Below are 23,169 nucleotides of genomic sequence, written 5' to 3'. Positions count from 1 at the left end.
AAATGAAATAAATAAATAAATAAATATTTTTAAAAATTAAAATGATAAACCATTTTCACCTGTAAAGTTGGCAACATCTTTTCATAATGTAATACGGGCAAGCATTCAGTGAGACAGACTATATTTGCACATTTTGCTGTATATGTTGCTGATAGGGCAAGCCCTTCCTCACTATTGTAACTTTCTTGACTATTCTTAGCATTTCTCTTCCAGAAGAACTTTTGAATCAGTTTGACATTTTCCAGAAGAAAGTTCCATTGAGACTTTTTTTATTGAATTGCAGTTAAATTTTTTAAATGTATACATTTTTATAAACATAGAGGACAAATTTAAAAATGTATAAACGGCATGGCTCTTTTATGAAAAAGATAAAATGGCTCTCATGATAAAGTCCAGTCTTCTTGACATGGTATACAAAGGCCTTCCTTAATCTACTTTTTGCCTACCTTTCTAGACTCATCCCTGCTATTTCTTGCTTCACATTTTATTCTCCAGCATCAGCAGAGACCATATATTATTTATTTTCATGGTCCCATTGTTGAGCAGCGTTTAATACATAGTAAATACTAAGCTCGTCGCAGAGATGCAACAAATATTTATGGAAATAAAAAACTAAAAAACAGACAGCAAGTAATTTGCTCAAGGCTACATGGTTGGTAAGTGGCAGAGGCAAGACTGAAGCCTATATGTGTCAGATGACAAAGTCAACACTGCCTCCTCAAAGACTGAGCTCAGCTAGCTTTCTACATAATGTACGTCTTTCTCTCTCTCTCTCTGTCTGTTCCCCTCTCGGTCTTTCTCTCTCCCTGTATTTACTCAAATCAGGATTCAAACATGGTTCACATGTAGCATTTGGTTGACAGGTCCCTTAATTCTCTTTTAGTAACAGTTACCTCCACCTTTTTAAAAACTGTGGTAGGGCTTCCCTGGTGGCGCAGTGGCTGAGAGTCTGCCTGCCGATGCATGGGATGCAGGTTCGTGCCCCGGTCTGGGAAGATCCCACATGCCGCGGAGTGGCTGGGCCCGTGAGCCATGGCCGCTGAGCCTGCGCGTCCGGAGCCTGTGCTCTGCAATGAGACAGGCCACAACAGTGAGAGGTCCGTGTACCAACAACAACAAAAAAAAAAACTGTGGTAAAATACACATAACATAAAATTTACCATCTTGACCATTTTAAGATATGCAGTTGAGTACTGTTAAGTCCATTCACACTGTTGTTCAATGAATCTCCAGAACTTTCTGTTTTGCAAAACTGAAACTCTATACCCAGTAAACAACAATTCCCCATTCACCCCTTTACCCCCTGGAAACCACCATTCTAATTTCTGTCTCTATGAATTTGACTACCCTAAGTACCTCATATAAGTGGATTCATATGGTATTTGTCCTTTTGTGACTGACTTATTCTGTTAGCATAATATCCTCAAGCTTCACCCATGTTGTAGTGATCTTGGGTGGTCTTGGCCTGCAGCGGCTTGAAGTGAGATATCGGTTCCCAGCCAGTGACTGAGGTCAGGTCGTGGCAGTGAGAGCACTGAATCCTAGCCACTAGACCAGTGGTCAGTGACAAGGCCCTGGCCCTACGTCTTTGCAGAAGAAGAAATCCCACAAAGACAAAAAGTAGTGAAACAAGTATTTATTAAGAGAAAAAAAGTACAGTATGTGTGGATAGAGACACAGGCGGGCTCAGAGAGAGAGTCGCGCCCTCGTGGCAGTTTAAATCACTTATATGGGGCATTTCTTCCATGTTTCCTTTGACCAATCATTTTGATTTGTCTGATTCAGAGTCCATATTTGGTGTATCTCAGGATTTTCCCATGTGTGCGCACGCATCTCTTAGCCAAGATGGATTCTACCAACGAGGCCTATGTGTAGGTTTGGTCACTTGGCATGACTCCCCTTTTGACCTCCAAGGAGCCTTTCTTCACATGTGTAGTCGGGAAGGTCTCCTGACTTCAAGAATGAGGTCTCTTATCTTCTATCTGGGCAGGGCTGAGCCTCCTCTCTCAGATGTCCTGTTATTCGCATCTCAGAGTATCAGTCCACAAGGAACAAACTCAAACCGTTTGCCCTGAGGGCCCATATGTCTCTTGTCTCAGTAGCATGTGTCAGAATTTCTTTCCTTCTTAAGGCTAATATTCCATTGTATGCATGTAATATTTTGTTTATCCATTCATCTCTTGTTGGACACTTGAGTTGCTTACAACTTTTGGCTATTGAAAATAATGCTGCTGGGCTTCCCTGGTGGCGCAGTGGTTGAGAATCCGCCTGCCAATGCAGGGTACATGGGTTCGTGCCCCGGTCCGGGAAGATCCCACAGGCCACGGAGCGGCTGGGCCCGTGAGCCATGGCTGCTGAGCCTGCGCGTCCGGAGCCTGTGCTCTGTAACGGGAGAGGCCACAACAGTGAGAGGCCCACGTACCGCCGAAAAAAAAAGAAAATAATGCTGCTAAGTACAAAGGTGTATAACTATCTCTTCAAGATCCTACTTTCAGTTCTTTTGGGTATATACCCAGAATGGAATTGCTGGATTGTGTGGTAATCCTATCTTTAATTTTTTGAGGAACTGCTGTACTGTTTTCCATAGCAGCTTCACCATTTTACAATCCCACCAACAGTATACAAGGGATCCAATTTCTCCACATCCTCACCAATGCTCACCATTTTTTTAAATCACTTATTTGTTAAAGAAACTGTGCTATTTGTCCTTTAGAACATCTCACATTCTATATTTGGCAATGGCATCTTCGTGTTGCCATTTAACTTGTTCCTCTTTTTTCCTACATTTCCTATAAACTTGTAGGTCTAGATTCTTGATTAGATTCAGGCTCAATTTTTCTGGCAAGAATACAGGTCTGTGTACTTCCCTATTGCAACACACCAGGAGGTACATGATGTCTGAGTATCTCACTTCTGGTAATGTTAAGATTATTAGTGAGTTCAGGTGCTTTCAGCCTAATCCATCCCTTTAAAATTTACCCATCAGCATTTTACCTAATGGTTTTAACAACCGTTGATATTATTTTACAGATGTATTATTTCATTAGGGATTCCAAAATGGTAATGTTCTAATTCTAATATTCCTTTTTGCATTTATTACCTAGAATTGTTCTATAAAGAAGAGCTATTCCACTATCAGGTTATCCTAAAATACAGTTAGTACAGGAACCATGCTTGATTTTTTCTTTCTCTTTTAAAGATTTAATTTTTAAATTTATTTTTGGCTGCATTGGGTCTTCATTGCTGCACGTGGGCTTTCTCTAGTTGCGGCGAGTAGGCTTCTCATTGTGGTGGCTTCTCTTGTTGCAGAGCATGGGCTCTAGGCATGCAGGCTTCAGTAGCTGTGGTGCAGGGGCTCAGTAGTTGGGGCACACAGACTCTAGAGCACAGGCTCAGTAGTTGTGGTGCACGGGCTTAGTTGCTCCGCGGCACGTGGGATCTTCCCGGACCAGGGATCGAACCCATGTCCCCTGAGTTGGCAGGCGGATTCTTAACCACTGCACCACCAGGGAAGCCCTAGTCAGCAAATTTTATACCTGAAAGGAATCTTAAAAATTACTTAGTCCCATTATACATTTATTAATTTCTTATTTTATATTCGATATCCCTGAGTTAGACAAAAATTATTTTGCCATTTTATTTATTCATACCTGTATTAGGGTTCTCCAGAGAAACAGAGCCAATAGAATATATATAGAGAGATAGATACAGATATAGATCTAACTATAGACATATAATCTATATATGTCTAACTATCCCTTCACCCATCCATTCATCTATCAAGAGATAAAGAGATTTATTTTAAGGAATTGGCTCATGTGATTGTGGGAGCTGTCAAGTCTGATATCTGTAGGGCAGGCTAGCAAATTGGAAATTCAGATGAGTTGATGTCACAGTCTTGAGTCTAAAATCTTCAGGGCAGGGCAGCAAGTGGGAAACTCAGGCAGGGTTTCTACGTTTTAGCCTTGAGGCAGAGCTGTTCCTTCTTCTGGAAAGCTCAGTCTTTGCTCTTAAGGTCTTACTCAAGTCTATTGATTGTAAATGTTAATCACACCTGGAGAATATCTTCACAGCAACATCTAGACTAGTGTTTGACCAAATAACTGGGCACCTTGGACTAGTCAAGCTGACACAAAATTAACCACCATGATATCATCCTACCACAGCCTGTAAATGAGACATGCATATATTTTACAAAATGATACAAAAAGAAAACTGGAACCAGAACTAGAAAATCAGACTCAGATTATCCTCTTGCATATGTAAATTAAATAGGCATAGAGATTTTAACTGATTTGTTCAAAAGCTGATGACAGAACCAAGGGAATGAGCATACAGTGATTCCCCTTATGAGCATACAGCCCTAAACTGCCTTAGGGCAGCCTAGACTCTTGGATCTTAACTCTGGATACTTTATACTATGGAGAACTCACAATTCTGGACTTCCTTACTTTGAGGATCATTACCTCCCATGGTTTGAGAGCAAGTAAAAATGTTGCCTAGGCCATGGCAGCTTATCTTTTTCCCAACAAATGCACACGCAAAAGAAAGGGTTGATGGTGACAACGGTGAATTTTACCTGAGCTCTGTACTTTCAGAAAACAGTGACATTAAGAAATCCCTCCAGACGGGCTTCCCTGGTGATGCGGTGGTTAAGAATCTTCCTGACAATGCAGAGGACACAGGTTCAGGCCCTGGTCCAGGAAGATCCCACATGCTGCAGAGCAACTAAGCCTGTGTGCCACAACTACTGAGCCTGTGCTCCAGAGCCCGCAAGCCACAACTACTGAAGCTTGTGTGCCTAGAGCCCTGCTCCACAACAAGAGAAGCCACTGCAATGAGAAGCCCGCACACCGCTACAAAGAGTAACCCCCGCTCGCCACAACGAGAGAAAGCCCACGGACAGCAATGAAGAGCCAATGCAGCCAAAAATAAAATTAATTAATTAATTTTTAAAATTAGAAGAAAAGAAATCCCTCCAGGGACTTTCCTGGTGGTCCAGTGGTTGGGAATCTACCTTTCAATGCAGGGGACGCAGGTTAGATCCCTGGTCAGGGAACTAGGATCACACATGCCACAAGGCAACTAGGCCTGCACACCGCAGCTACTGAGCCCTCACTTAGGAGCCTGCATGCCACAACTACTGAGCCCGCATGCCACAACTACTTAGTCCGCATGCCACAACTACAGAGCCCAGGTGCTGCAACTACTGAGCCTGCACACTCTGGAGCCTGCAAGCCACAACTAAAGAGACTGCATGCCACAACGAAAGATCCCATGTGCCACAATGAAGATCACGCATGCTGCAACTAAGACCCAATGCGGCCAAATGACTAAATAAATATTTTTAAAAAGAAAAAAAGAAATCCCCTCAACCTTTTAACCTTTTGTTTTCTGAAATCCCCCACCCTTTTTATGTTCTGGGAAACGGTTTACCCAAAAGAACGACCCTTCTCCATGTGACTTAGATAAGACTAACTGTCGACTCTCACGTCTCCCTGCTTGACTTGTAACTGACAAGACCATACACGGATCTTTCCCCTTTCACCCAAACCTGCTGAGGAGGCCAGCCACAGACTCTCCAATTCCTCATTCTTTGTCTCATGAATGATTAGCTGAGATTAGAACTATCGGTCAAAAAAACAAAACAACAAAAAAAGAACTATCTGTCTGCCTCAAACTAGCTAGACACAAAGATAAAAATTTCCTCTTCAGTGAACTGAGATGCCTCCTGATTGCAAAACAAACCCACCCATGAATTCCCCCACCTGTAACCTCTCTACTCCTCCCTATAAAAGACTAGGGCAACACCACCCTGCCAAGAAACCCTGATCTTCACATCTGGGGTGCTCTTCATATTGCAATTAACTGAATAAGGTCAATTTCCTTACTTGTTCAGGTATTGTCTTTGGCAATAACATCCACCAAAGGGCTGAGAATAAAAAACCAAAGTAAAAAAAGAAGAAAAGGGCTTCCCTGGTGGCTCAGTGGTTGAGAGTCCACCTGCCGATGCAGGGGACACAGGTTCGTGCCCCGGTCTGGGAAGATCCCACATGCCGCGGAGCGGCTGGGCCCGTGAGCCATGGCCGCTGAGTCTGCGCGTCTGGAGCCTGTGCTCCGCAACAGGAGAGGCCACAGCAGTGAGGGGCCCTCAAAAAAAAAAAAAGAAAAAGAAAAAAAAGTGATCTAAGCACACAGAGAGAGACGTCATAGAGCTACAAGGTAAAGGAAGGTGTAGTTGCCTCAAGTCACCTACTGTGGCTCATTAAACCTGTACCTCCTCAACTGGATTATTAAACCATTATCCATTCAGCTTCAGGGAAGAGGAACAGTGAAGGAGTTCATTAATTGATTTCTGGACTGGATTGAATGAAATCTATTAATTTCTTTAGTGCTAATGAGGGAGAAGTTAAAGGTTGAGAAAGGAACAAAAGCAGCCCCTGACAAAAGCTGCCCTGGCACTCACAGCTGTGCCATGGTATTCTCCTGTTGAACATAATCTCAGACAAGGTTATTCAGACACCTTGATAAAGTGAGACAAAAGAAGGCCACTTGATAATTTTGCCTAGGCTACTGTGCCACACACACAGAACGAAACATCCTACTATCTTGGCTGAAATTAGTGACTGCTGCTTCTTTACCAATTTCTGTTTTTCCTTGCTTCAGCCTGCCCTCCTTATAGATAAGATTTGAGACAGCCAAAGGTAGAACTGCCTTTGGCTGATGACATCCAATTTAGTGAGAACCTTGCTTCCTTAGACCCTGTCCCAAGGTATCCTCTTACTGAGACATCCCATGCTGCAACAAGTAATTAACCCAACCTGTTTACTTTGGCTGGAGGACATCGACATGGTACCACAGCTAAACCACCAGATAATCCTAAAGAAATCAATGAAATATGTTTTTTAAAAATGTTTTTTGAGCTTGTTACAAAGCAAAAGCTATTAAAGGAAACAGTCACCAAGGAATCAGAACTAATGTTTGATCTCTGCTAGGGAACTGGTTTAACGACAGTAAACAAAGGGCTTCCCTGAATCGAGGGCTGTGATGGGGAGGGCGGGGAGGGGCTCCAGGAGTTGTACGCACTTACATTGTCTTTGAGATTAGCATGCACAACAAATCAACATAACCAAAAACCTTTCTAGATACTATTTCTACATTCTCATCTTCTGGAACTTCAGTAGCTGGCTCCAAGTTCATTATGCTCTTCAGTCTATTCTGAAATCCATCAAGAGAGAAGCTATCTCTGTGCAAGGCTCACACAACCAAGAATATTAGAATTAGAATATTACTGTTTTACAATCCTTAATGAAACAACAGACCTGGAAAGTGAGCATCATTGGCTGTTAAAACCATTAGGTAAATTGTTATTTAAATTCTTAGTCTGTATCAGGTATGAAAACTATAAAATCCATGCATGGTGATGAAAACTTGCTGTTTCTTAATATCCATCCACACTCCTTAGTTTAGCTGGTACCCAATGCCTGGAATAGAGAATAGTTCCCTGGCCTCCCTGGCAGTAAGTTGTGGTCATGTGACTAAGTTCTAGTCAGTGAAATGAAAGCAAAACTGCACGTGGTAACTGCTAGAGCCTTCCTGTCAACCCTTGCACTCTTCAACTTCATAGCTTCTTCAATCCTGCTGCCTAGATTAGAACACAGACATCTTGGATCACGAGTCCAGGCTATGCTCAGTGTAACAAGAGAAAAGACAGCTGCGTCTTGGACATCAAGGAGCACCATACAGCCCTAAACTGCCATCCCTGTCTTTTACGTGATGGAGAAGTAAATGGGGAAAGCAGGAAGCCCAGAGCTGGCTGAGCCTGGAAGGGGAAGGAGAGGGGAGGAGAGGGAGAGGTGGGGAGGAGGGAGAAGAGGGAAAAGACAGGAAGCAGGGGAAAGGGTACAGGGGTGGGCAGGACAGGGAGAGGAGCAAGAACGGTGACAGGAGGAGGAGCTGGGCCAGTCCTGAGGTCTAAGCAACTGTTCTGCTTGCGCTTCCTGGAGCCTTGTAAGAGCGGGTTAAATTGGAAACAATTAACTATAATACTTTCTACAGAAAACTAATTCAAAATTATGGCAATAATAAGGTGCTGAGTTTGTTATCTCAGGAATGAAGGCCATAGCTAGGTTGGACTCAGGCAGGGAAGGTTCAGGAGGGCTCTGGCTCCACACAATCGTTACTACAGCTTCAGGTATAACATTTAAGGCAGAACATTGCTCAGAGGAAGAAGAGGGATCTTCTCCCATGGCCCTTTATTAAAAGTGAAGAAATAGGGCTTCCCTGGTGGCGCAGTGGTTGAGAATCCGCCTGCCGATGCAGGGGACGCGGGTTCGTGCCCCGGTCCGGGAAGACCCCACATGCCGCGGAGCGGCTGGGCCCGTGAGCCATGGCCGCTGAGTCTGCGCGTCTGGAGCCTGTGCTCCGCAACAGGAGAGGCCACAGCAGTGAGAGGCCCATGTACCACACACAAAAAAAAAAAAAAAAAAAAGTGAAGAAATATTTTCGCATAAGCCTCCCTGCAGACTTGCCCTCCAGTGTCACTGGCCAGAACTAGATTATATATGTATTACTAGAACAATCACAGGCAGAGAATAGGATTATCATGAATAATACACCATTCATATTAACTCGGGTCTATCTCCAGAAATGGGGACAAGATCACCTTCCCCTTAGTCACACAGGGGAGAGACAGATACAGGACCACTACTTCTGGTGGGGCAAGTTGTGCAGTTCAGGACTCCAGGGGGCCCCACTCACATTCCCACTCATTGTCATTTGTAAAGCTATTAAGACAAGTTTCCAGCAGATGGCAGTGAAGTGCTTGGAGAAAGGACGGCTTTTTCTGATACACAAAGTCACAGTGAGGTGACAAGGTAGGTAACAAAAATCAAGATTATGTTAGAAGGGAGGTGGGGATGAAGGTGGGAGACGAGTGCTTGCTTGGTAGGTAATGAGAGTCCTGCAACATAAAGTAAATAGTCACATTCATTGTAAACCTTTTAAAAGTATGTGTGGTAAATTCTATTTTAATGAAATAATTCATTCCAGATTTAAGAGAAGTTTAAAAAATCTTTATTCAATAAATTCTAATGTAGTTACTCTGAAGAAGAAAAAAAACTGGACAGATATCCTAAATTGAAAGTCATTATGTTTATCAATAAGAAGTTTTTAAAAATCTGTCAAGATTGATTTCTACAAGAGCAGCAGCATTCTTACAGCAAAGACCCTACCTTCTCTCTCTCTTACATCAAATGATTAAAGTATATAGAACATTTTACGACACCTTGAAAAAAGATACCAATTGAATGGATGAAATATTATTACCAAAGATCAATCACATTATAAGGCATGATTAATTTTAAGAAATGAGATTTAAAGAAAGCATTAAATTTCCTTTACTATTTCTGTCACGTATCCATAGAAAAGGAAAATATAGTCAAAATGAAACAAGCAAAAAAAGGAAAAAGTTGGCAATACAGACTGATATGTCAGGAAAAATATTTTAAGAGAGCCTGGGTAATTAATTTTCTTGTTGCTGTAACCTCTACCACCTTCTCTAATAACAAAGCAAAATTATACAAATAATTATGTGATATAAAAATGCAAGTTTTCTTAGGATCAGTTTACACTGTGGGTCAATAATAGATGCAACGTGTGCGATGAAATGGAATTCCTTTCATATCTTCCCTGTGATCACGGGCATAGTCCCATAAGAAATAATCCAGAAGAATGGAATTGATCTCTCCACTAGTTTTTTCACCCTTTTTTTCAGTAAGCTCCAGAAGACAATCCCGGATCAGCTCAACACACCAAAGTGAACACCCTCTGATTTCCACCTCTTGCCTATTCCCATACGAAAGCACTTCTCCTGTAAGGGAAAAAAGACAGAGCAAGAAGCACTAATAGTCAATGAAATGAAATCTACTCAAAACTTTACTATAGGACAAAACAGTATTTAAATAGTACTGAGTTTAAAATTGTAAATCTCAGATTTATTTTTGGTAATTTAAACCATTTCTAAACTCAGGCATTAATTCAAAATTGCAAGTTAAGTTCCACAAGGACAAGGACCATGTCTGGCTTAGTTGTCTCAATATTCCTAGGACCTAACCGAGCACCTTGCATATACTAGCTCCCCAATAAAAATTTGCTAAATGAGTATGGGGTAACCATACATTTTTTTTTTTTTTTTTTTGGCTATGCTGGGTCTTTGTTGCTGTGTGCAGGCTTTCTCCAGTTGCAGCGAGCAGGGGCTACTCTTTGTTGCGGTGGCTTCTCTTTGTTGCGGAGCACAGGCTCTAGGCACGCAGGCTCAGTAGTTGTAGCTCGTGGGCTCTAGAGTGCAGGCTCAGTAGTTGTGGAACACGGGCTTAGTTGCTCCGCGGCATGTGGGATCTTCCCGGACCAGGGCTCGAACCCGTGTCCCCTGCATTGGCAGGCGGATTCTTAACCACTGCACCACCAGGGAAGTCCCTAACCATACATTTTAAAATATGACAGCAAGATTATTAAATTACTTTTAGAGAGGATTTAAAATTTGGGTTTAATGTCAGGAAAAATAAAAACATTATTGCAAAATCTGGAGGACTCCTCGGGGGCCAAATAAACAGTACCTCCCTTCCCCACTTAACACTGTCTTGGGGACATGCCAGGTAAATCAAGGAAAACCTAGGAAATCAAAGTTCTTAGCTTGAGCAAGGAAAACCATCATCGTTCTTCGGATTTAGGATCCTTGAGAGCTTGTTTGGAAGTTCTAGCAGGGGAGCGCAGCTACTCGTATACCCTTGACCGAAGAACAGTCCTCCTCTATCAGGGAAGGTTGTCCTCTTCCAATGAGCGTGCAGCTTTGGGAGGGACTCACATGGAGCAGTGAGGGAGGAAGGGGACACCCGCCTAGCCAGCCAGATCAGCCGAATCAACCCTGGCCATCAATGGGGTGACAGATGTCGCAGCCAGATTGCCCTCACATCCTGGATTCAGGATCCTTTAGCCAGCTCTGCCTGAATATGGAGCCACGAGCTCCTATAGGACCTGCAGTCTATTCCATCCCCATCTCCAGGGTATATTGATCCTGCAGGGTGGGCACTGGCAGTGCTTTGCCAGGGAGACTAGAGTTGGGCTCATCAACTCAACTGCCTATAAAGATAAGCCAAATAGAGTAAGTGGATGCAGCTGCCAGATGCAAAGTGTGGTGAGCTAGAGAGCATGTGCTACCCTGTGTAAAGGTAAATCCAATGTTCCTATATTTCTCTACTCTTACAAGAGAAGCTAGAAAGTTGATTTTCATGTGAAATCTCCTACTTGTCAAGTGCTGATAACTAATTTTAAATTGCTTAAAACACTGTTCAACTCAAACAAAACACATCTGCAAGCTAAAATTTGGCCTCTGGCCACCAATCTGTACCCTTGCACAGAGCTTCACAGTACCTGAGAGGCCCTGCAATCCACTGAGACCTAGGGAAAATACCCTAGCCCCATTGAGTCCCACTCTGTCACCTAGGATCTTAAATAGTGTCCCCTCCATCCATCTCTCTCTGATCCCTGGGGCAGGTGGAAGAACAGACACTGGCTGTGTCCCTCCATTTCCTTACTTTGCCCCAGGTGCCAGCATACAAATCCATTCTTCAGTTCTCTTGCTATTCGATTCCTTCAAACTTGACTATCAACTTGCCACATTTGCCAAATCAACCATGACAGTGAATTTGGACGTAGATACTACCACCCAAGTGGAGCTATTAGATAAGACCACTGCCCCAGCTAACAGCTTGACTGCAACCTTGAGCCAGATGCACTCAGTTAAGCAGCACCCAAATTCCTGATCCATAGAAACTGTGAGATGTTTGTTACTTTAAGTCATTAAATATGAGCATAATTTGTTACACAGTAACAAATAACTGTAGAGTTGAACTGTGTTCCCCCCACCCCTCCCCCCCAAAATACCTTCAAGTCCTAACTCCTGGTACCTGTGGATTTGGCCTTACTCATATAGAGCCTCTACAGATGTAATCAAGTTAAGATGAGGTCATAACTGTGTTAGGATGGGCCTTCAATGCCATGACTGCTGTCCTTATAAAAAAAAAGGAGAGGGTACGAAGAGACAGAGGAGACACACAGGGAAGAAAGCCATGGTTGGAGTGATGCAGCTACAAAGCTAAGGAATGCCAAGGACTGCTGGCAGCCACCAGAAGCTAGGAAGAGGCAAAGAAGGATTCTTCTCAACACCCTTCAGAGGGAGCAAGCATGGCCCTGCAAACACCTTGATTTCAGACTTCTAGCCTCCAGAGACATGAGAAAATATATTTCTGTTGTTTTAAGCCATCAAGTTTGTGATAATTTATTATGTCAGCCATAAGGAAACTAACAAAGTAACTAATACAGCAACTTATAGTATGCAATAGGACATGGACTTTGAAACAGAAAAAGAATGAAACCATTTGAGAGGAATGACATAGATTAGAGTCAGGGAAGGTAACTTGGCCAACATATTAGGCCTAAAAGTCAGCCTTAGAATCACAATGAAGAATCTAATTTAGCCAAACTGCATTGTCAGTCTTTATAGCTAGCTAAAAAATATGCCTTTGGCGAAGAGATGGGCTAAAGATAAAATGAACAGAAATCTAGGCAGGTAAATGAACAGAAATCTAAGTAGGCCTTCCAAGGGCTGCCCTGCCCAGAAAAGAAGAGAAGAATTATACCTGTAGCATATCCTCAAGTTTGGAAAAAGTATCACTGGAGATCAGTTAAGGAAGTTTCTACCTCATCTAATCAAGCCACCTGGTTCTAGATTTCACTTAAGATAATTTTTAGGGACTTCCCTGGTGGTCCAGTGGTTAAGACTCCATGCTCCCAATTCAGGCAGCCCGGGGTTCAATCCCTGGTCAGGGAACTAGATTCCGCATGCTGCAACTAAGAGCTCGCATGCTGCAACTAAAAGAGCCCACATGCCGCAACTGAGACCCGGCACAGCCAACTAAATAAATATTTTTAAAATTTTTAAATCAGTGTCCTAGACTTATGCGTGCTCCTTTATATTTATAGGTTCTATCAATATTTCTCTAGTTTGCTAGTAAAGTACTTTTTTGAGAAAAAAAATTCCAACTTTGCTTAAATAAACTAAGAGGCAAGGGAATTTGTCCCCCTATTACAAACTAGCGAAGGATAGTTTGAAGCTGGATGTAATAAGAGGCAGTAACAGCTGCAGCTGGACATCTGGAAAAGAGCCTCTGGAGGTGAAATGGATGGTAGAAGAAAATTCAGACAACTCTGTACAACTATGCTGGGTGAGCCCTTCTCACCAGTTTTTCTCACAGTAGCAGAGACAACTGGGTGCTCTAAAAACTCAGGAGAAGGAGATGGACAAAGCATGGAGAGTTAGGAAAAGCTAAGTGGAAGAGGTAACATTTGAACTAAGCCTTTGTGGATGTGTAGGATTTGAATTGAAAAAAAGAAAATTTGGGTGAGGGAAACCAAGCAAGAGTGTGTTTAGAGATAGGAATGAACATTCTATACGTTGGCCAAGGAAAAAATCAGCTGAATATGGCTGTATGTAGAAGCCCTGACTGCTAAACGTTGTCCCTTTTAAAGGTATCCAACAATTAATGACCCCAGACATGAGCATTACGACATAAAATAGCTTGTTATTTTTCAAATGAGGAAATGGGCAAAATAGATTGCCCAAGGCTGCATAAAAACCTGGTAGAAGCAATCATAGGAATAATGGTACTTTTATATCCTGTGCTATTCTTATTTTGGGTGATTGAAATCTATTTCACAAGAGAAAATTATTCAATCATAAAAACTACTTCTTTTAAAAATAAAGAAAAAAGTAGCTGAAAATACTGTACCTAAAAGAGAAATTAACATAAAAATTGTACAATATAATTATTTTCCTTATACAAAGAAATGTTTAAAAAGCTACTTTTCGGGGCTTCCCTGGTGGCACAGTGGTTGAGAATCCGCCTGCTGATGCAGGGGACACGGGTTCGTGCCCAGGTCCGGGAAGATCCCACATGCCGCAGAGCGGCTGGGCGCGTGAGCCATGGCCGCTGAGCCTGTGCGTCCGGAGCCTGCGCTCCGCAATGGGAGAGGCCACAACAGTGAGAGGCCCGCGTACCACAAAAAAAATAAATAAATAAAAAATAAAATAAAATAAAAAATAAAAAGCTACTTTTCATACAAACACAATTATCTATACTCACTATTATAATAAAGCTCCCACTCTTGAGAATCAATAATCAAACCCAATAACGGTAAATAAAAGCATAGGAAAGTTAGTGACTTGTGCAAGATAAGCCAGTGACAGACCTTGGAGCCTCCTAATGCAAAATCCAGTACATATTACCTATCTCTCAGTCCACCTTTCATTTCACAGTGTAGTGTGCTCTTTAGCTTAACACTCTTTAAATACAAACCTGAACTGTCTTAGTGTTGCACACCTTCATGTGACATAAATTTAGGTTTCATTTTATTATAAGAATCTGAAATGATGATGTCCAAATAGTGTGATTTCCAACAATATCTATATTCCACACTGTAAACAACAAAAAGCAATTTTCTTTGTAATTTAATTGCCCCTGCATTCTTCTTTACATGTGCTTTTAACAAAAATAGTATTTTGTTTTGTTTTTTAAGGAAAGAAGACCTTTTGTGAAAGAAACTAGACAAAGACCCAACAATTCATAGTATAACAAAGAATGTCTTAATTAAGCTGGCAAACCTTTGAGAAGCTTCTCCAGTAGTTCATCAGAGTATTTCAGGGCTCCCAGGTAAACAAGAACCTGAGGTAATCTATAGTCAGCAAACATGGTGATTCTGGAGATGTCCTTAAAGCAGCCGTCTCCTTTTCCCTCTAATACACTCCACGTATCTGCCACAAGGATTTGGGCCCGTTTGTAAAGAGAAATTCTTTTCCCCTGATGAATGAGGAGAATATAAATGTTACCTGGGTATGTGAAAGCATTATGCATGCTATTAAAAAAAAGGCACACATAGAAAACATTTTTCAAGGGTAGAATAATCTTACTCTTTGGTAAGAATTTATAGACATTTTACAGAAAAAAAGAAGGGGTCTAATAAATACTAACTTATCTCTATCACTCCAAATTTACTTCCTATTATTTTTCAAAGCACATAAAATACAATTTATGTAATCATGGCACTGTTTAGTGTTCTTTTTCAATGGCATTACTTCATATACATATTTCTGTGTCACTATAATCCACCTGCTTTCTATTGTTAAGGGCTAGATAGCATTTCTTTAGAAAGTTTCTTAAGTTAAAAAATATATGTTTTTCTGATTGCAACACAATTCACATTAATTGTATAAAATATGGAAGAGTATAAAGAAGAAAATAATCATTCCTATATTCACCTCTGAAGAGAATTACAACATCCATTTTTGAGCAATTTTTATTTTTATTTTATTTTTTTGCGGTACGCGGGCCTCTCACTGTCGTGGCCCCTCCCGCCTCGGAGCACCAGCTCCGGACGCGCAGGCTCAGCGGCCATGGCTCACGGCTCGGCCGCTCCGCGGCATGTGGGATCTTCCCGGACCGGGTCACGAACCCGCGTCCCCTGCCTCGGCAGGCGGACTCTCAACCACTGCGCCACCAGGGAAGCCCAACATCCATTTTTTAACGTTTCCTTTCAGACAAAATGTTTCAAAGATAAAGACAAAACTGATCAACAGCTATAATTTATCAAGTCTACCCTTTTTGGAAATGGTCCAAGTTAATATGTAAGTCCATATAACAAAATTAGTTACCAATTATATTTATACATGGAAGAAACAAATTTAACCAGGCATTATAAGATAATGGGTCATAATTTAACTCAAAAATTCTCTATAGGGACTTCCCTGGTGGTCCAGTGGTTAAGACTCCACGCTCCCAATGCAGGGGGCCTGGGTTCAATCCCTGGTCAGGGAACTAGATCCCACATGCTGCAACTAAAGATCCCACATGCCGCAACTAAGACCCCAGTGCAGCCAAATAAATAAATAAATAAATATATATATATATATATATATATATTTAAACTCTATAAAACTACAAAGGCTTTCACTATGGAAAAACGTAGATAATTACAGTCTACTCCCAGTCCTAACACGAATGCTAATCTCAAATCATCTTTTATAACTGCTAGTCTGCTAAATGTGAATAATCAGTATCACTGGCTCCCAAAATATATTCTGACCACCTTGGAGAATGTTTTAATAAGTAAATGACATAAAGAAGTGAATAAAAAATGAAATTAAATTCTTCAAGGAAAAACTTCATATAAAAATTCTTTAAGATGATAATATAGATTCCTTTATTTACTAAAAAAAACTCCAATGCTACACTGTCCTAATGAGAAACAACCTAATATTGTTTAACCTTAAGGTATACCTCTTACAATCAATCCAGACTTACTTTTACTAAATAAGCTAAATTTCATTTCTTTTTTTTTTTTTAAACTAAATTTTCTAAGGCCACCACTAAAAAAGCGGGTATCTTGTTTTCTAGGGCGAACACATACAATCTTTTTTTTTTTTTGCGGTACGCGGGCCTCTCACTGTTGTGGCCTCTCCCGTTGCGGAGCACAGGCTCCGGACACGCAGGCTCAGTGGCCATGGCTCACGGGCCCAGCCGCTCCGCGGCATGTGGGATCTTCCTAGACGGGGGCACGAACCCGTATCCCCTGCGTCGGCAGGCAGACTCTCAACCACTATGCCACCAGGGAAGCTCGACACTCATTTTTTGACATAGTGTAAAGACTGTAAATTACACTGAGTGCTGGGGAAACAAATCACCACTAAGAAATATCCCTATATCATTTGCTAATAATCTATATTCTCAAACCTATCAAAATATGACAACCTGGCAGCTGTTCCTCTATATACGCTGGTAACCTATGGTAACTAGGTTTCTAATTCAAGTCTACTTTATTAAACAGCAAGGCATAAAACTTAATTTGCAAAATAAAACTGTTTCAAACAAAATTATTACATCATAATATTTACTATGATAGAAGCTATGGTCTCCTATTTTTAAAAAGATTCATAGAGCAAACTGGAAAAATCTAGGAACCAGACTTATATAACAAAATCAGTGCTAGCATCTAACAAAACATAAATTGTCACATCATGAGCACTGTTTCCATGGTAGCCAACTAGTATCACAAAGATTAGATTACAATACCCTAAAATGAAAACAAAAACAAATTCAAGCAAGGAATCTAAAAATAAACTCAAGTCACCTATAAAACATTTTCTTAACAAGCTGATATGGTTTTTAGTAATGAAATAATTTTAGTAATAAAATTCTACATCTCTAAAATATTAACTGATATCACCGAAAATACCAGTAAGTCCCCAAATAACAATTACCCTATATGTTCCATAATATTGCTTTATGAATAAAATATTTTCAAAATAGTACCTTTATAAAGTAATTACCAGTGTAAAACTCTATAACCATGAGTTGATTTTCTGCAGCAAACTTATTATGAACAAATTAGAAGGGTCAAAAATTACAAATGCTTAAGAGTAACATAAAATGTTATCAATTAAAATATCAGAAAAGCTCATGCTTTTCATGTATATTTATCAGTACATCAGCGTAAAGGAAGCCAATCTATTAATTAGGACTTTTATATAGCTACTGAATAGTCTAAATCAGAATCACTTGAAGAGCTTAAAAAAAATAGTTCCTTTACCCATAGATCAGAATCTTTGAGGATGGTGCTTTAGAAATGTATCTGAATTCTGAAGCTTCCTAACTGATTCTGGGGCACAGCCAGGTTGGGAAATCACTGATCTAAAACTGTCTCATTTCGACAAATTTTCTAATTTCATTAATTTGTTCATAATGTCTAAAAATGAACGATAATCTCAGTAACTAAACATTAAAAACAATTGTAACTATTTTTATGTAACTTGCTGAAGATTAAAAAATACAGCAACCAATAGCATGACCATATTACGAAGGAGCAGGGAAAAGGGCATTCCAATATGCTGTGGCTGATCATCTTTCTAGAGAAGAGTTACCATTTTTATGTATCACAAGTCTGAAAATCCTGGCCATGCTCTGACTCAGCAATCCCATTACTAGAAATCCATCCTAAGAAAATATTATGGGTGTGAACTGCTGTCAGTATTGCTTATTATTATATAAAACTGAAAACAATAAGATACAAAATTCAATTTAAAAACTAAAACTGTGTATCACAATTATTGTGGTAAAACAGTTCGGGCAAATAATTATGGTAATGTACATCCATACGGTGGAATACTGTGAAGTCATTAAAAATAGTATGGAAAAAAAAGTGTGCTGTGAAAAGAATTTTTATTGATATAGATGCTCATAATACATTAAATTTTAAAGCAGTTCGTATAGCATAACTCTCCCCCGCTCATATGCATACACATTCACACACACAGAGAAAAAGACCAAATTGTGAACAGTGGTTACCTCTTGGCAGAATAAAGACTGCTCCTCTGTACCTTCCAAATTCTGCATTAATTTGTTTTACTTTTGCAATTAGAAAATTTTAAAATATGGATTAAAAGACATTTGATTTTAGCACTTTCTGAATTCAGAAGCAATGCCCAAACTTAATTAGAATTCCTTTAGACTTGGAATTAATTGAGCAAAGTGCTTTAACTATTTATATATCTTCTAAATGAATATGCAAAGGTAACTGTAAATGAACTAATCAAAGGGTTAAGTGAGCACCCATTACATGCTCAATGTTATGTTAGGAATCTTATGGCTTTCAGAAATATAGTGCTTTTGAGTAACAATAATGATAATCTTATGAAAAAATACATGAAAAAATAATACATGAAAAAACTCTTTTAGGAAAGTGTTAAAAGGTTTAGGTTTGATTTTTGTTTCATTTTGGGGATATTTCTGTAAGAATGTATTTTAGAAACAAATACTGATGGGAAATGGTTCAGGTACTAATTTTCATTTAAAATGTATCAGCCTTAAAATTAAACTATATCCTGGTACAGTTTTTAACTGAACTTTTCAGCATACATAACAAACCAAAAGAAAGCACTATGCTGTAAATAAAAGAGAAATTCAACAAATGCTTACTAAATCAATATCATAATCCCAGAAAAATCACTCCTTTCTTTCACAAAGACAAAATTCAGGACAACTTGAAAGTAAATAAACTACATGGTGTCCTGAATTCATTCCATCCTGAAGTCATGTTAGATTTAATCTCAGCCCTTCTTCTACAACAACCATGTCAATTCTGGAATACACAGAATCCTAGCCTCATTAATGGCAGTTTGATTTATTTTATACACTGTTTAATATATTTATAAATGGTCAGAATGATGGACGAAGGAACTTGATCCAAATTTCCTGAAAAACAAGGTTGAAATGGCATACTTTGAAGACAAAGATAAATCTCAAAGTACCCTCTGCATTAGTAAAATGGTTCCTCAGAAGAGAATAAAGTTCAACAGTAGCCTAGGGCCTCTTTTCTAAGAACTGCCTCGGTCCTGTCTATTCAGTCCTCGCCCAGGAGTTTTAAAACAGAGAGGAAGTTTCTCCCTCTCTCCCTGATGGCTGAAGCGATAAAATGCAAAATTCATGGACCTTTTCTACTTTATGGAGAAAGCTGGTCTGCAGTAAGGGAAAAATGGAGTCAAGAGAAACAAAGAAGAGAGACTGAATCCTGATGGCATTGAGTCCCTGATCCTGGATGTTTATCTCCAGTATCTATCCACAAATTCTTTTTGCTTAAGTTTTTTCTTGTTTTGTGTCTGTCAGTTGCAATTAAAAGAATCTTAACATACATAATCAGGCATCTCTCACTTTATAGCATAATTGAAAAGCTAGCTATTTCTTGACTAAATGACCTAAGATACACTAGTTAACCTTTCTTTTTTTCAGACTTTGGTTCTTGGTCTGCAAACAGGACGGTAACGTTCCTTGTCCCTAGGCCCCACAGAGTTGTTCTGTGGATTAAATGAGAGTGTCTGTGCAAACACCTTGTAAATCATAAAGAACGATTTGAACAATATTACTGGTAATTTTAGTTGCTGAATTGTGATTACAAAAGGGTAGCTTCAAAATTTTAAGTTGACAAAAGTATTCATTAACTTAGTCAACAGATTTACATTATATGATCCCCCTGAAGTTGCTTTCAATTCTACGTCACAGTTAAAATAAACAGTGATAACGAATTCTAAAAGAATTATACAAAAGCAAAATCCAGGTGTACACTGGGAGAGTACACAAAATGTTCACCATTTTAAAAGAATGCCTATTTAAATTTTTTTGTACCATAAAGCAAATAATAGTTAAAGTACCCTGTGTATGAAAAAGAAAACACATAGTATATATACATTAGAACTCTGCAAGAAATATTTTTTATTAGAGAGAATTTAGTATACATCCTGATTTTCATCCAATTAAGTAAATTTTGTGAAGTACTAAAAGGACCTCACCATACCTAAGTGACAACATCATGTTTAAGGTCTAGTGTTAATTCAGGTTTGAAACATTTTAAAGGACAGAAGAATAAAGAGAATACACTGATTAGAAAACATTAAGAAAAGTAATATCTTTGAAACACTACTTAATAATTTTGTTATTGTTCCTTTGTTCCACATGGAAAAAAATTGCAAAATTAAAATTTTTATTCTCAAAAGGAATTCTGGAAGTAAAAGAGTTAACTATGAGAAGATAATTAAAGAACTCTAAAATGGCCAACAGGGGCTTCCCTAGTGGCACAGTGGTTAAGAATCTGCCTGCCAATGCAGGGGACACGGGTTCGAGCCCTGGTCCGGGAAGATCCCACATGCCGCAGAACAACTAAGCCTGTGTGCCACAACTACTGAGCCTGCGCTCTTGAGCCCGTGAGCCACAACTACTGAGCCCGTGTGCCACAACTACTGAAGCCCACGCGCCTAGAGCCCGTGCTCCGCAACAAGAGAAGCCACTGCAATGAGAAGCCCGCGCACCACAACGAAGACCCAATGCAGCCAAAAAATACGTAAGTGTATTTTTAAAAATAAAAAAAATAATAATAAAATGGCCAACAGAAGCAACTCACCTCAAACTGAGTCACATCTCTATAAGAAGGAAAGCTTTCAACTACTAGGTGCAATAACTTCTGAGCACTTTTATCACTTTTTCGGACACAATTAAGAAAAGAGCCTTCAAATTTCTCAAGCAGAATTTTCCCGGTTTCATTGAGAATCCGATGCCTCTCTTCTATCAAAGGCATGGGGACGTCTGTGTCAGAACGGAGAATATGCCGAACCTCATCCAGGGTCACTGTGGCATAGTACGAAGCACTAGTTATTGGTATCCCTTGGGGAGAAAAGAAGAGGCACTGGAACAATGTCATACTTTTATATTCATTAGGCCCTTGCTATTGCAACACAATTAAAATGAAACCACATAATTGTTAAAGGAATGCATAAGTTACAGGAATGCAGTAAAAGTGGATGAGTAAAAAACAGACGCAGATCCCTCATTCTCTATTTGCTTGTCTGTATTATTCATCCACTTCTAACAACTGTAATATTACATCAGATGTATTTTGACTGTGTAAAATGTGTTATAATTTCTGCCCTTTGTTCCTCAGATGCCATCAAAGTGGCATTCTTTAGAAAACTGACTTTGACTTAGCTGTGACAATGATAAATATTAGAATCATTTCCCAATGAATAAAGATTTCATGCCAGCCTCTTCTCATACTTCTAAGCAGAGGTACCGGCAGTGAAGAACTTCAATTTCGCCTTATCAACACATTATTCCATCTCCCAACCCGCTCTGTGGGACCCTCCCACTAAACTGAAACCTCAAAGCTGCTGGGTCTGACCGGGAGAAGGGGCACCAACCTTCGTCCAGGGCTCTGTTGACCGCGGCGCACAGGGACCAGTACCCACTGTACGTCTTCCCCCCGTACCCCACCAGACATTTGTGCTCGTCACTCTCCGACCAGAAGGAGAAGTTGAGCGTGTCTGTCACGAACACCCAGTTAACGGCGGCCTCGTCGGCCGCCTTGGGGTTCAATTCGTGAAGGGCCTTCCAGGCCACCACGCGCAGCTCAGGCCCCGCGGCCTTGGCCAACAGAAGCTCGGCCACCCTCCGCACGCCTCCGCTGTCAATGAACACATCTCGACTGTTCTCCGCAATGAATTCTGCGGACTCCCTGGGAGTCAGAAGCCCATCCATCCGCCCCTCCGCTGTGGAAAGGGAACGGACGCTCTCGCCCGCAAGCCAGCCAAACTCTCTTCCCTCTCTAGCTGGGGCAAGGGCCAGGGTCCCCTACGACTCCCCCTCCCTTTTCACCGTGGGATCGCTGCCCTAAAAGGCTCCCGCTCTCTCAGAAAGGATAGCAAAACAGACGGGGCCCGGCCCCGACAGCCGCCGCCGTTATCACTGGGGAACTGTGCAGAACGCTGCGCTGCGCCGCGCCGCACGCCGGCCCGAGGCCGCAGGCACTTCCGGGAGGGCGGCCCCGCCCACTCGCGCCGGGGCGCACTCCCGGGACACGCTTCCGCTTCTGAAGGTCTGGAAACCGCCGCGAGGCGTCCGACGCGCCCTTGCTGGGAGTTGTCCAGTCCGAGACATGGAGCTCGGCCGTCTTGCCCGTGCTGCCCCCTCCCTCGGTAAGGTGGGCCTGCGTCCGCCGCCGTAGCACGGCGGCCCGAGTCGCGATGATTCCAACCAGTGTACTGCGTTGCCCTCACTCGGCTCCCGCCCCTCCCCTCTCCGCGGAGGGCGAAGTCTGGGCAAGATACCCTTGGCGACGCCCTGCATCCGGGTTCCTGGAACGCGAGGAGCTTTCTGGCCGCGGGTCTCGGTGTGGGGGGCCGAGCCACCCCTAGACTATGACACGGGTTGGCGGTCCCGCCACCCCCACGTCCCAGGCAGGTATTTTGCTGAATCCTGGCCCATTTGGAGGTTTAGGGTTAGTTGGAATGTTTGGAGAAGTGGATGAGGAAACAAGGGTATTAAATCGTTAAATTAATATTATGTGCCTGGATTTGTGCTTAGATACCGAATCCCATTTATTCTACGGCTGTGTCAAAAGCAGCAATCGTAATCCCCATTTGTGCAAGAGAAGCTGCGTGGTTCAGTGCTTACTTCCTGGTCACAGCAGTGGACTGGGCTGAGATTCCATCTCCAAGTCAAAGGCACTTTCCACGAA

The 23,169-nt window shown here is 41.2% G+C and overlaps 1 protein-coding gene across 3 annotated transcripts; it reads right to left on the bottom strand.

Annotated features, from left to right (window-relative positions):
- Positions 1 to 254: 254 nt before the first annotated feature.
- QNG1 (Q-nucleotide N-glycosylase 1) lies at positions 255 to 22,746 on the bottom strand. 3 transcript variants are annotated; one of them, XM_067041263.1, is made up of 4 exons: positions 21,854 to 22,451; positions 21,061 to 21,320; positions 14,720 to 14,915; positions 255 to 1,067 (listed from the first exon to the last, which is right to left on the bottom strand). In XM_067041263.1, the coding sequence occupies exons 1-4, from the start codon at positions 22,188 to 22,190 to the stop codon at positions 904 to 906; spliced, it is 957 nt and encodes a 318-aa protein (XP_066897364.1). In that variant the 5' UTR covers positions 22,191 to 22,451; the 3' UTR covers positions 255 to 903. The 3 variants fall into 3 exon arrangements, with proteins under 3 accessions (XP_066897364.1, XP_058928296.1, XP_066897363.1); XM_059072313.2 differs by lacking the exon at positions 255 to 1,067 and adding an exon at positions 9,055 to 9,871 and having other exon boundaries at positions 21,854 to 22,731; XM_067041262.1 differs by lacking the exon at positions 255 to 1,067 and adding an exon at positions 9,056 to 9,871 and having other exon boundaries at positions 21,061 to 21,284; positions 21,854 to 22,746.
- Between the last annotated feature and the right edge of the window lie 423 nt (positions 22,747 to 23,169).

The sequence above is a fragment of the Kogia breviceps genome, chromosome 8, assembly GCF_026419965.1.
Source record: "Kogia breviceps isolate mKogBre1 chromosome 8, mKogBre1 haplotype 1, whole genome shotgun sequence".
NCBI lineage: Eukaryota > Metazoa > Chordata > Mammalia > Artiodactyla > Physeteridae > Kogia > Kogia breviceps.
This window is presented reverse-complemented; position numbering and strand designations above follow the sequence as displayed.

Bases quoted from the DNA above. Each gene is read 5' to 3' on its own strand.
- QNG1 (XM_059072313.2), bottom strand. From the start codon at position 22,190: ATGGATGGGCTTCTGACTCCCAGGGAGTCCGCAGAATTCATTGCGGAG. The intron at 14,916-21,060 runs GTGAGTTGCTTC...CTCATTCATCAG, and splicing joins GAGATGTGACTCAGTTTGAG to GGGAAAAGAATTTCTCTTTA. The intron at 9,872-14,719 runs GTTTGCCAGCTT...TTTCCCTTACAG, and splicing joins ACTGGAGAAGCTTCTCAAAG to GAGAAGTGCTTTCGTATGGG.